This window comes from Ranitomeya imitator, chromosome 8 (assembly GCF_032444005.1).
Source record: "Ranitomeya imitator isolate aRanImi1 chromosome 8, aRanImi1.pri, whole genome shotgun sequence".
Taxonomy (NCBI): Eukaryota; Metazoa; Chordata; class Amphibia; order Anura; family Dendrobatidae; genus Ranitomeya; species Ranitomeya imitator.
This window is the reverse complement of record NC_091289.1, coordinates 178,885,299-178,900,173: the sequence shown is the minus strand read 5'-3', so window position 1 is coordinate 178,900,173 and position 14,875 is coordinate 178,885,299. Positions and strand designations below refer to the sequence as shown.

Genomic DNA, 14,875 nt, shown 5'->3' with positions numbered 1-14,875 from the left:
CCCACTGTAGTTATGTCCATGAGTGCTGGGTCAGTAGATGATGATTCATAGACATTAGCTGTGCAGTGACCCATTGATCCTCAGTAGCAGCACACGGGCACATTTTGGCTTTCTGTCCCTGGACTTCATATTTCACAATTGCTTTTTCATCCCTGCGCCAACAAACATTGCTTCTCCCTTTGCTTCCACCGCAGCTTGTCAGACACATGAAGCAACCATGTTAATAAATAATCAAATCAATTCTTGAATCCCGGGCATCCAGTGAACACTTTGTAATGCCGATAAACTAGAGGATTGGAGTTCATAGTGATGATGCAAAAGCATCGCGCTACTTATATAACGCAGTAATGCCTCACTAAAATGTCCATTTTTGTAAATAAATTATCCATTAATAGACAGCACTCAGATGACACGTGGATGGTGTCCATTAATTTTTTTTTTGCTAACCCAGTGATTTGAATGGAAGAGTTTGATATTTATTTTGGCCGAAGATAAGACTTGTCTCCATTTTTTGGTGCCGACAATAAAATATTCTGAATCTGTGAACAGCTACGAAGACTATAGTGGGTACATGAAAAATTAACGTCTTAGGCTGGTTTCACATTTGCGGTTGTGTCCGCAGCGTTTCTGATGCATACATCTGCATGTGTCTTGATTTCCTATCTTTAACATTGTAGACGCAGGTGCATGCGTTCACCCGCGCTTGCTTACGCATGCGTTTTTTCAGTGTGCTGCGGGGCGCTGCCAACGCACCATGTTGCAATTTTTGAGGCGGCAAATTTCCGTCAAGTATGCGCAGGCATGCGCATGCAGATGAGTGCGTTAAAAAAAAAATCGCATTGCTATCTATGGAAACACATGCATACACATGCCTTTGCGTACGCATGTGTTTGATGCGCTTGCGCACTTCGGACTGCGCATGTCCAGGAACTGATTTAGATACGCCCATTGAGATACGCCCTCCTGGAAATATCAAATGCATGCGCATAAAAAGTGCAAACGCATGCAAAAACGCATGCAAACGCATTCAAACGCTGCGTTTTTATTGCCGTCATGCGTAAGATGATGCAGATAGAAAATGCTGCGTTATTATGCGTTTGCAGGCGTTTTTGCATGCGTTTGTGGACGATACGCTGCAGATTCAACTGCAAATATGAAACCAGCCTTAAAGAGACAGAAAAATTACAAGTGCTTCTAATTAGAATATCATACAAAAGTTAATTTATTTCAGTTCTTCAATATAAAAAGTGAATCTCATATATTATATAGAGTCATTACACACAGATTGATCTATTTCATGTGTTTATTTCTGTTAACGTTGATGATTATGGCTTACAGCCAATGAAAACCCAAAAGTCAGTATCTCAGTAAATTAGTATAATTAACAAAAACACCTGCAAAGGCTTACTAAGCATTTAAAAAGGTCCCTTAGTCTGTTTCAGTAGCTCCACAATCATGGGGAAGACTGCTGACCTGACAGATGTCCAGAAGGCAGTCATTGACACACTCCACAAGGAGGGGAAGCCACTAAAGGTTATTGCTAAAGAAGCTGGCTGTTCACAGAGGGATGTATCCACGCATATTAATGGAAAGTTGAGTGGAAGGAAAAAGTGTGGTAGAAAAAGGTGCACAAGCAACCGGGATAACCGCAGCCGTGAAAGGATTGTCAAGAAAAGGCCATTCAAAAATTTGTGGGAGATTCACAAGGAGTGGACTGCTGCTGGAGTCATTGCATCAAGAGCCACCACACAAAGATGTCTCCAGGACATGGGCTACAAGTGTCACATTCCTTGTGTCAGCCACTCATGGCCAATAGACACCGCTAGAAGCATCTTACCTGGGCCAAGGAGAAAAAGAACTGGACTGTTGTCAGTGGTCCAAAGTGTTGCTTAACGAGGAAAGTAAATTCTGCATTTCATTTGGAAATCAAGGTCCCAGAGTCTGGAGGAAGAGTGGAGGCCACAATCCAAGCTGCTGGAGGTCTGGTGTGAAGTCTCCACAATCAGTGATGGTTTGTGGAGCCATGTCATCTGCTGTCCACACTGCCAAAAGTACCAATACCTGGTTTACAAACAACAGTATCACTGAACTTGATTGGCAGCAAACTCGCCTGACCTTAACCCCATAGAGAATATGTGGAGTATTGCCAAGAGGAAGATGAGAGACACCAGACCAAACAACGCAGATGAGCTGAAGGCTTCTATCAAAGTAACCTGGGCTTCCATAACCCCTCAGCAGTACCACAGGCTGATCGCCTCCATGCCATGCCGCATTGATGCAGTAATTGATGCCAAAGGAGCCACGACCAAGTATTGAGTGCATTTACTGAACATACATTTCAGTAGGACAACATTTTCGGATTTTAAAATCATTTTTCAAGCTGGTGTTATAAAGCATTCTAATTTACTGAGATAATTACTTTTGGGTTTTCATTGACTTTTTGATGATATTCTAATTTAGTGAGAAGCTCTTGTATCTGAGCTCCTGTAAGACTGCATACTCTTTCGTCATTTTACATTAAAAAAATGCTGGTGATAGCAAGGGTATAGGATATTAATCAAATCTGTCAGCAGGTCGTTGCTAATTAATATTAGCATTATATAGGGTAACAGAGTCTGATTCCAGAAATGCGTCACTTATTAGTAGTCTCAATACAATTAATGTTTTATCAGCAGGAGATTATCATTAAAGGACTATGTGTCCAGTGCCAGACAGTCCGGCTAATCTTTATAATCCTGCCCCTACCCCTGATTGGCAGCTTTCTAACAATGTGCCGTGTACACAAGAAGCAGCCAATCAGTGTTGTGGGCAGGGTTATACAGAGCTCAGCATTCTGAGCACTGCTACACCTGTAGCAGAGAAAACAGCAATTCTGTGAAAACTGTACCTAGAAGCCCTGTATGGAAACAAGATTTTTGCCCCTAAATCATGCTGCATGCAGATTACAAAGCTAAAACCTGCTGACAGATTCCCTGCAAGTGAAACTTTTACATACACAACATTTTTTTTTTCTGGCATCTATGGCATCTTTTTCTGTATTTTTTTTTCCATAGGCTTTGTCATAGTTCTTTTAACATGGCAGAAACATACAGTACATGTTACAAATCTCAGAAAAAAAATTATCTCCCACCAAAAAGCTTTTTTAAAAAAAAAAAAAAAAAAAAAAGTAAATAAGCTGAAAAAGTTGTGTGAAGAAGGCCGCGTGCTTCTGTTTTTGCAGCAAAAAAAACACATCAATTTTCCAGGATTTTCCAATATCGTAGCACAAATGCTGCAGAGAAAAAAAAACCCCAATGTAGTTGCATTGTGTGAACGCAGCCTCATTTACACTGGCAGATTGTAAGGAAGTGTGCGTCCCCAGTCGCAGCGATCGTGAGCGTCCCAGTGTAAACCGGGCGCCAATCACAGCACGAGCAAGCAGAATGCTCGTTTGTCGGGTGAAATGATTTCCAAGTTCGGCCAAAAACCATCGTTCTAGGTAGCGCTGCTGAGAACAATGATATCCTAAGCGCACAGATCAATCATATTAACGATCAACCATATTAACGATCTGTCTGTTAGCACAGAAGTGCAGTCGTGATGCCTTAACGAGCTACTATCCGTCCGCCCATCTGATTCTATGTAGCCGATCAATGGCTGCGGAGCGGACCAGTGTAATGCACAATGATTTAATTCTAATTGCAGAGTATTCTAGTAGTGTTCAGTATTGGAGATCCACTTATCAACCGGCCTTAGATGTGTTTATACCTTGTAGCTGAATCCTTTGGATCTGGTCCCATATTCATAGTGACCGCGCGGAGCAGCCGGAGCAGACGCCAGCGTATACACCAGTGTATGCTCCTGATCTCAGTTCTGTTGCACAATGTCACCCGGATCAGGACATGCTGAGCACAGGGTTATCTGGTTTGGTTAATTATTAGTAACTAACAGTATGATCTGCTCTTGAGCCCTACATTTTGCACTGTTTTGCCCTCCGTCAGGCTGGTAGACTTTTTTTTTCTAGTGTATATGAAATTGCAACTTTTCAACATATTCCACTTTATTTACTGGCATACGATGCCCATGGACCATACCCAAATGTATATTGGTTGGTAAACAGCATTTTGTGGTGTATTTTACTATAATGGCAGAAGATCGGAAATGTGTGCCAGTGTCAGACTATATGTATCGGCGGTATAATAATCTGGGAAATCTGCGTCAAGTATTCATCCGAGGAGTCACATGTTGGAAAATATCACTTAGGGTCTGTTCACACAGAGATTGTCACGAGAGTTGAGCAAATAAAATTTGGTTCCTATTATGATCGGCGGCGAATATCGTTTTTGCAATATTCGCCAATCGCAGCCGAATGTCATTGGAGTCAATGGGAATAGAAATGACCGAATATGTTCGGAAATGATCATCAACCATAAATTTGGCACGAATAGGGTAATAATATGGCAAATTCAGATTCCGAATCTATTCTCAACTCTAACGGTCACATTGGTCGCTGGATTTAAAATCGCTTGAATAAATAACTTATTAAAACCATTTCTGAGTGACCAGGGGGTGAATCAAGCTGAAAATCTGCACAGAACTTTGGCCAAACGCACTCACCATGGAACATCAGATCCAGAGACCCAAGAGTCACATTGTGGTGTATTCCTGAATGATGTACTAAGACCATCGATAATATTCGTGTCGGTCAGAATGGGTCCAGTTATCCAACATTTCTTCCATGCGAATGGGGAAGCCTAATCTGGGGGGTATTTAGGGATGGCTCGTCTAGTTGCTACCAAGAACTTTTGGAAAACACCGTTCTTCATACATGAGATTGAGGGTGTATCAAATGGATGTGTTAAAAGAGACCACGTAAAAAGTCTTTTGACGAGGATTCTTCTTGTCAGGATAATCTGCCACTGAAACCGCTTTTTGATGCTGTTTTTGTGTATGGGGCTTTTTTTTCTGTTTCGAAGTGTCCGTTGATGTAGAGTTTTCGCACCAATTTTGGCACAGAAAAGGCTCAATACAAACTGAGCCATCAATCCGGATTTTGATGCTTTGGCCTCGAGCACATGGATTCCTGCAAGTCCTAACTAGATAAATGGGAAAGTTGTAGACGTTCGTGCATCAAATCTGCTTCTTGTGAATTCGCCCTTAGGCCAGGATCTTCTGTCATTCATGGTCTGAGCATGGACTGCCATGTTGGGAAGTGGCCGCAGGTCTTTTATCCTGAACTCTACAGCCTAATATTTGCCCAGGAGTCAGAAGATCATCGTTGTCCTTACTCGGACCGTGATTGTCGGATGTGTGAAGCTGACCTTAGTGCTTTCTAGTTGGAGCCAAGGAACCCTAAGTCCTGACCCTACTTCACGTGCCGTCCACCACTGAGACCAGCAATCACCTCCCGTCCACCACTGGCCAAAGACTTGTCTACACTTTTCAATGCCAAGGGGGGGGGGGGAATAACACATATTCTTCACAACCGAAGTCAATAACAGCCATATATAATTGTACCGCCATATGGTTCACTAGGTAGCGGGGCAGATTACCATTAATATTTTATTACTCTACAATTGGCTTTGACGATCCACATTCGCCCTGTGTTTGTCCCATAGATAAGCTGTAAGAATCTATTTCCTCTCTCCCCATTTTCTGGGCAGCTGTGAAGCCGACACGTATTTTCCATCTTCTGTCTGCAGCTTCCCAATATACAGATGTGAGTCACCGCTAAGTCACAGTCTGGTGAACACTACGCGTCCGCTATATTCACCGTATGTTCTACTTCTGCTTACAGACAACCGACTAACACACATCACGCTCCATACAGGAGATGAAATTATTTTTCTCCAAATCCTTTACATAGTTTTTTACTTACGTACAGTACAAATTATTCTATATCGTGTCCTCGGAGGAAAGAATATATTGGAAACTGCCTGTCTACAGCACTTAAAGGGGATTTTAACTCTGACCAATAGGACTTTTTTTATACTCATTCTTCAGGTTTATTTCAGGAAAAAGCACATGTACATTAGCTGCAATGGTTCTATCCTGATCTTATTTTTTCTATTGAAGCATCTAATGAGCGTGTGCAAAAGATCATCGTGAAGAGAGGTTTACCGCAACAGTGGTGTTCATTCTGATGAAGGTCCAAGATTTTGGACCAAAATGTTAATATTTTGTACAATTGAATTTCCTAATCATTTTTTGTCGCTATTCTACAGCTCAATCCCGAGTTCTTCCTCTGTTGATGTCTATACTCGGGGGGGGGGGGGGGGAGGAGGGGCATTTCTGTCTTGTACATTTTTGGTGCATACAGCGGTCACCCTAGTCATTAGGTGCTTGATAAATAAGCCGGACCCAGTGATTACTGAGTGACGAGCACAACCAGGTGCATTTCTGCTTCAATGGCTCAAAAATAAGGGTTTACTTGCAGATAAAGTGACCACTGTTCTTAGTGTTCGGACAGAGCTTTGTGTCTGTGCGGCTCTGCTGTGCTATAGGGGCAATATATAGTATATAGTACGTATATGATGGCGGGAGGTACCATATTACATCTAATGGGCTGACATCATGTGGACCCCCAGTCCCCAGAGAGGCTGTTGTAACAGGCATCATCTGTCACCTCTCCTGACATGGCTTCTTTAGTAAATACGTGTATTCCCCAAATAATAATAATAATTCCAGATCATCTTTGGTATTTAGAAAACACTGCGCTCAAGCAGGTCGGGATAAAGAGGTCACAGATCCAGCGATCCTGGTCAGCTACAAAACTGACCCGTAGAAGCGCGGCAGCGCGAAACGGCCATCGTCTCCTGACACCTTTCGTTCTCCTGTAAGACCTTGCTATGTTTTATTGCCACAATAAAGACTGAAGTTTTCTCTGGATGGTGAGTGCTCTCTTTTGCTTCTTGCATATTATATGCTACAAAACTGTGCTTACAAGCTTAATTGAAAGAGCTTGTAAGCGCTGCACCTGATCTGCTGTCTAGCAGCGACGGCCGGTCTACAAGGCAACGAGCTGAAAAAAAGTAAACGAAAAAAAAAGGTGTTAATATCTCAAGAACAGTCGAAAATTGTGATAAGCAGTGAATGGCAACATTGTTTGTATTTACAAGCACTATCCAATAATGTATCGCTGAGGATTTTATTTCCCTAAATCCCAACGGAAAATCTGCAACAAATTTGCAACATGTGAACAAGCCAATATAGTAAATATTGGTAAGTATTTTCACGTTTCTCCCAGACAGATGGGCGGACTACTAAGAACAATAAGAAGGTCACCATCTTTTTTTTTTTTTTTGGAAAGTCCAAAGACATTAGATTTTTCTCAATTTCATGCCGGCAACCGAAGAGCTGTTGGTCTAAATTTTGTGTGAGTCCACTCAATTCAGAGATGTCGGATTTTAAGCATCTGATCCTTGGGGCTAAGCAGTGTCAGAGGTGCCGTACTGCTGCTTATCCCCCTATTAATAAATACAGGGGCTTCTCACAAAATTAAAATATCATCAAAAAGTTAATTTATTTCAGTTCTTCAATATAAAAATTGAAACTCATATATTATATAGAATCATTACAAACAGAGTGATCTATTTCAAGTATTTATTTATTTCTGTAAATGTTGGTGATTATGGCTTACAGCCAATGAGAACCCAAAAAGTCATTATCTCAGTAAATTAGACTATTTTATAACACCAGCTTGAAAAATGATTTTAAAATCCGAAATGTTGGCCTACTGAAATGTATGTTCAGTAAATGCACCCAATACTTGGTCAGGGCTCCTTTGGCATCAATTACTGCATCAATGCGGCGTGGCATGGAGGTGATCAGCCTGTGACACTGCTGAGTGGTTATGGAAGCCCAGGTTGCTTTGATAGAGTGTGGCGGGAAACTGGAGAACCGGAGTAAACCCACGAGGATACAGGGAGAACATGCAGACTCCTTGCAGATGCTTTTCTTTGGTGGGATTTGAGCCCAGGACCCCAGCGCTGCATGGCTGGCCATAGAGATATGCGCTGTATGGATCCATAATATTATGCCTCCAAGCTAATGTCGTATGTTTGCATCTCACAAATTGCTTCTTGTTTCGCAGACATGTCCGACAGAGATTCATCCCGATCTCCATCTGGAGGTTCCAGGTCATCCTCTCGTAAAACCAAGAAGAAGGGAAGCGCAGAGCGGAAAGCGAAACGTTCAGGTGACTCTTCTCATACAGTCTCATTATTGAAGTCATGCATCTACGCGGTAGATTGTACCGAAGTCACAGAAAGGTTTCTGCTCATCTGTGCTCTTTGAGTAACAAGAAAGTTCCATGTTGTACACAGTGTGACCACACGGCGGAGATGTCATGTGAATTAGACATAACGTGAGACTACGCTGAGTGTGAACATAGCCTTACACATAATGTGAGACTGCGCTGCGTGTGAACATAGCCTTACACATATGTTATGTTTGCTAATGACAGGTGTTATGAAGGCAATCCAGAAACACAGTGTGCTTAGCGATCAGAGCGCACACAGTGATCTGACAAATACCCAAAAATACAAGAACGAGCTCTGAGACGTGGAAACTCTGTAGACTGCACACCTGATCCTATCCTAAACACAACTAAAAGCGGCTGTGGATTGCGCCTAACAACTACCTAGGCAACTCGGCACAGCCTAAGAAACTAGCTAGCCTGAAGATAGAAAAATAGGCCTGACTTGCCCCAGAGAAATTCCCCAAAGGAAAAGGCAGCCCCCCACATATAATGACTGTGAGTAAGATGAAAAGACAAAACGTAGGGATGAAATAGATTCAGCAAAGTGGGGCCCGATATTCTAGGACAGAGCGAGGACAGTAAAGCGAACTTTGCAGTCTACAAAAAACCCTAAAGCAAAACCACGCAAAGGGGGCAAAAAAAAAACCCACCGTGCCGAACTAACGGCACGGCGGTACACCCTTTGCGTCTCAGAGCTTCCAGCAAAACAAAAGACAAGCTGGACAGAAAAAAAGCAACAAAAAAGCAAAAAGCACTTAGCTATACAGAGCAGCAGGTCACAGGAACAATCAGGAGAAGCTCAGATCCAACACTGAAACATTGACAAGGAGCAAGGATAGCAGCATCAGGCGGAGTTAAGTAATGAAGCAGTTAACGAGCTCACCAGAACACCTGAGGGAGGAAGCTCAGAAGCTGCAGTACACCTTGTGACCACAGGAGTGAATTCAGCCACAGAATTCACAACAGTACCCCCCCCTTGAGGAGGGGTCACCGAACCCTCACCAGAGCCCCCAGGCCGACCAGGATGAGCCGCATGAAAGGCACGAACAAGATCGGAAGCATGAACATCAGAGGCAAAAACCCAGGAATTATCTTCCTGAGCATAACCCTTCCATTTAACCAGATACTGGAGTTTCCGTCTAGAAACACGAGAATCCAAAATCTTCTCCACAATATACTCCAATTCCCCCTCCACCAAAACCGGGGCAGGAGGCTCAACAGATGGAACCATAGGTGCCACGTATCTCCGCAACAACGACCTATGGAGTACATTATGTATGGAAAAGGAGTCTGGGAGGGTCAAACGAAAAGACACAGGATTGAGAACCTCAGAAATCCTATACGGACCAATAAAACGAGGTTTAAATTTAGGAGAGGAAACCTTCATAGGAATATGACGAGAAGATAACCAAACCAGATCCCCAACACGAAGTCGGGGACCCACACGGCGTCTGCGATTAGCGAAAAGTTGAGCTTTCTCCTGGGACAAGATCAAATTGTCCACTACCTGAGTCCAGATCTGCTGCAACCTATCCACCACAGAATCCACACCAGGACAGTCCGAAGACTCAACCTGTCCTGAAGAGAAACGAGGATGGAACCCAGAATTGCAAAAAAATGGAGAAACCAAGGTAGCCGAGCTGGCCCGATTATTAAGGGCGAACTCAGCCAACGGCAAAAAGGACACCCAATCATCCTGGTCTGCAGAAACAAAACATCTCAGATATGTTTCCAAGGTCTGATTGGTTCGTTCGGTCTGGCCATTAGTCTGAGGATGGAAAGCCGAGGAAAAGGATAGGTCAATGCCCATCCTACCACAAAAGGCTCGCCAAAACCTTGAAACAAACTGGGAACCTCTGTCAGAAACAATATTCTCAGGAATGCCATGCAACCGAACCACATGCTGAAAGAACAAAGGTACCAAATCAGAGGAGGAAGGCAATTTAGCCAAGGGCACCAGATGGACCATTTTAGAAAAGCGATCACAGACCACCCAAATGACTGACATCTTTTGAGAAACGGGAAGGTCAGAAATGAAATCCATCGAAATATGTGTCCAAGGCCTCTTTGGGACCGGCAAGGGCAAAAGCAACCCACTGGCACGAGAACAGCAGGGCTTAGCCCTAGCACAAATCCCACAGGACTGCACAAAAGTACGTACATCCCGTGACAGAGATGGCCACCAGAAGGATCTAGCCACTAACTCTCTGGTACCAAAGATTCCAGGATGACCAGCCAACACCGAACAATGAAGTTCAGAGATAAGTTTATTAGTCCACCTATCAGGGACGAACAGTTTCTCTGCTGGACAACGATCAGGTTTATTCGCCTGAAATTTTTGCAGCACCCGCCGCAAATCAGGGGAGATGGCAGACACAATGACTCCTTCCTTGAGGATACCCGCTGGCTCAGATAAACCCGGAGAGTCGGGCACAAAACTCCTAGACAGAGCATCCGCCTTCACATTTTTAGAGCCCGGAAGGTACGAAATCACAAAGTCGAAGCGGGCAAAAAATAACGACCAACGGGCCTGTCTAGGATTCAAGCGCTTGGCAGACTCGAGATAAGTCAAGTTCTTATGATCAGTCAATACCACCACGCGATGCTTAGCTCCTTCAAGCCAATGACGCCACTCCTCGAATGCCCACTTCATGGCCAGCAACTCTCGATTGCCCACATCATAATTACGCTCAGCGGGCGAAAACTTCCTGGAAAAGAAAGCGCATGGTTTCATCACTGAGCAATCAGAACCTCTCTGCGACAAAACAGCCCCTGCTCCAATCTCAGAAGCATCAACCTCGACCTGGAACGGAAGAGAAACATCTGGCTGACACAACACAGGGGCAGAAGAAAAACGACGCTTCAACTCCTGAAAAGCTTCCACAGCAGCAGAAGACCAATTAACCAAATCAGCACCCTTCTTGGTCAAATCGGTCAATGGTTTGGCAATGCTAGAAAAATTACAGATGAAGCGACGATAAAAATTAGCAAAACCCAGGAACTTTTGCAGACTTTTCAGAGATGTCGGCTGAATCCAATCCTGGATGGCTTGGACCTTAACTGGATCCATCTCGATAGTAGAAGGGGTAAAGATGAACCCCAAAAATGAAACTTTCTGCACACCGAAGAGACACTTTGATCCCTTCACAAACAAAGAGTTAGCACGCAGGACCTGAAAAACCATTCTGACCTGCTTCACATGAGACTCCCAATCATCTGAGAAGATCAAAATGTCATCCAAGTAAACAATCAGGAATTTATCCAGATACTCACGGAAGATGTCATGCATAAAAGACTGAAACACAGATGGAGCATTGGCAAGTCCGAACGGCATCACTAGATACTCAAAATGACCCTCGGGCGTATTAAATGCAGTTTTCCATTCATCTCCTTGCCTGATTCTCACCAGATTATACGCACCACGAAGATCTATCTTAGTGAACCAACTAGCCCCCTTAATCCGAGCAAACAAGTCAGATAACAATGGCAAGGGATACTGAAATTTAACAGTGATCTTATTAAGAAGGCGGTAATCAATACACGATCTCAGCGAACCATCCTTCTTGGCTACAAAGAAGAACCCGGCTCCCAGTGGTGATGACGATGGGCGAATATGTCCCTTCTCCAGGGATTCCTTCACATAACTGCGCATAGCGGCGTGTTCGGGCACGGATAAATTAAATAATCGACCTTTAGGGAATTTACTACCAGGAATCAAATTGATAGCACAATCACAATCCCTATGCGGAGGTAGAGCATCGGACTTGGGCTCTTCAAATACATCCTGATAATCAGACAAGAACTCTGGGACCTCAGAAGGGGTGGATGACGAAATCGACAAAAATGGAACATCACCATGTACCCCCTGACAACCCCAGCTGGATACCGACATGGAATTCCAATCCAATACTGGATTATGGGTTTGTAGCCATGGCAACCCCAACACGACCACATCATGCAGATTATGCAACACCAGAAAGCGAATAACTTCCTGATGTGCAGGAGGCATGCACATGGTCAGCTGGGCCCAGTATTGAGGTTTATTCTTGGCCAAAGGTGTAGCATCAATTCCTCTCAATGGAATAGGACACCGCAAAGGCTCCAAGAAAAACCCACAACGTTTAGCATAATCCAAATCCATCAGATTCAGGGCAGCGCCCGAATCCACAAACGCCATGACAGAAAACGACGACAAAGAGCATATCAAGGTAATGGACAGAAGGAATTTGGACTGTACAGTACCAATGACGGCAGACCTAGTGGACCGCCTAGTGCGCTTAGGACAATCAGAAATAGCATGAGTGGAATCACCACAGTAGAAACACAGACCATTCAGACGTCTGTATTCCTGCCGTTCAACTCTAGTCATAGTCCTATCGCACTGCATAGGCTCAGGTTTAACCTCAGGCAGTACCGCCAAATGGTGCACAGATTTACGCTCGCGCAAGCGTCGACCGATCTGAATGGCCAAAGACAAAGACTCATTCAAACCAGCAGGCATAGGAAATCCCACCATGACATCCTTAAGAGCCTCAGAGAGACCCTTTCTGAACAAAGCTGCCAGCGCAGATTCATTCCACTGAGTGAGTACTGACCATTTCCTAAATTTCTGACAATATACTTCTATATCATCCTGACCCTGGCACAAAGCCAGCAAATTTTTCTCAGCCTGATCCACTGAATTAGGCTCATCGTACAGCAATCCGAGCGCCAGGAAAAACGCATCGACACTACTCAATGCAGGGTCTCCTGGCGCAAGAGAAAATGCCCAGTCTTGAGGGTCGCCGCGCAAAAAAAGAAATAATAATCAAAACCTGTTGAATAGGATTACCAGAAGAATGAGGTTTCAAGGCCAGAAAAAGCTTACAATTATTTTTGAAACTTAGAAACTTAGTTCTATCTCCAAAAAACAAATCAGGAATAGGAATTCTTGGTTCTAACATAGATTTCTGATCAATAGTAACTTGAATTTTTTGTACATTTATAACGAGATTATCCATTGAAGAGCACAGACCCTGAATATCCATGTCCACACCTGTGTCCAGAATAACCCAAATGTCTAGGGGGAAAAAAAAAAGTGAACACAGAGCAGAAAAAAAAAAAAAAAATGATGTCAGAACTTTTTCTTTCCCTCTATTGAGAATCATTAATTAGGCTCCTTGTACTGTTATGTTTGCTAATGACAGGTGTTATGAAGGCAATCCAAAAACACAGTGTGCATAGCGATCAGAGCGCACACAGTGATCTGACAAATACCCAAAAATACAAGAACGAGCTCTGAGACGTGGAAACTCTGTAGACTGCACACCTGATCCTATCCTAAACACAACTAAAAGCGGCTGTGGATTGCGCCTAACAACTACCTAGGCAACTCGGCACAGCCTAAGAAACTAGCTAGCCTGAAGATAGAAAAATAGGCCTGACTTGCCCCAGAGAAATTCCCCAAAGGAAAAGGCAGCCCCCCACATATAATGACTGTGAGTAAGATGAAAAGACAAAACGTAGGGATGAAATAGATTCAGCAAAGTGGGGCCCGATATTCTAGGACAGAGCGAGGACAGTAAAGCGAACTTTGCAGTCTACAAAAAACCCTAAAGCAAAACCACGCAAAGGGGGCAAAAAAAACCCCACCGTGCCGAACTAACGGCACGGCGGTACACCCTTTGCGTCTCAGAGCTTCCAGCAAAACAAAAGACAAGCTGGACAGAAAAAAAGCAACAAAAAAGCAAAAAGCACTTAGCTATACAGAGCAGCAGGTCACAGGAACAATCAGGAGAAGCTCAGATCCAACACTGAAACATTGACAAGGAGCAAGGATAGCAGCATCAGGCGGAGTTAAGTAATGAAGCAGTTAACGAGCTCACCAGAACACCTGAGGGAGGAAGCTCAGAAGCTGCAGTACCACTTGTGACCACAGGAGTGAATTCAGCCACAGAATTCACAACACACATAATGTGAGACTGCGCTGTGTGTGAACATAGCCTTACACATAACGTGAGACTGCACTGCGTGTGAACATAGCCTTACACATAACGTGAGACTGCGCTGCGTGTGAACATAGCCTTACACATAACGTGAGACTGCGCTGCGTGTGAACATAGCCTTACACATAACGTGAGATTGCACTGCGTGTGAACTTAGCCTTACACATAACGTGAGACTGCGCTGCGTGTGAACATAGCCTTACACATAACGTGAGACTGCGCTGCTTGTGAACTTAGCCTTACACATAACGTGAGACTGTGCTGCGTGTGTACATAGCCTTACACATAATGTGAGACTGCGCTGAGTGTGAACATAGCCTTACACATAACGTGAGACTGCGCTGCGTGTGAACATAGCCTTACACATAACGTGAGACTGCGCTGCATGTGAACTTAGCCTTACACATAACATGAGACTGTGCTGTGTGTGAACATAGCCTTACACATAACGTGAGACTGCGCTTTATTTTGATAAATTCGAATATGGCTAAGAATATTCTATGCAGATTTTGTTGCAGATTTCACCTTATGCATTGCAAAGGGTGAAATCCAGGTGAAAATTTGAATTGACAAAAAGCTCATAACGAAGGTCGGATTCTGTGCTGAAATCATCCGCAACGCGAGGAAGAGATGTTCGAAATCTCAATCACTT

At 43.7% G+C, this 14,875-nt stretch overlaps 2 protein-coding genes across 2 annotated transcripts in view; one reads left to right on the top strand and one right to left on the bottom strand.

Annotated features, from left to right (window-relative positions):
* The window catches only part of MCOLN3 (mucolipin TRP cation channel 3), a 37,383-nt gene extending 33,519 nt beyond the window's left edge, over nt 1–3,864 (bottom strand). Inside the window, exon 1 of the mRNA XM_069737989.1 lies at nt 3,748–3,864. The gene's annotated coding sequence lies outside the window, so the exon portion shown is untranslated. The remainder of the gene's footprint in view (nt 1–3,747) is intronic.
* DNAI3 (dynein axonemal intermediate chain 3) overlaps nt 1–14,875 on the top strand; it is a 64,553-nt gene that overhangs the window by 7,957 nt on the left and 41,721 nt on the right. The window contains exon 2 of the mRNA XM_069737987.1: nt 8,072–8,176. Within this exon, the coding sequence (XP_069594088.1) occupies nt 8,074–8,176 (103 nt within the window). The 5' untranslated portion in view covers nt 8,072–8,073. The remainder of the gene's footprint in view (nt 1–8,071; nt 8,177–14,875) is intronic.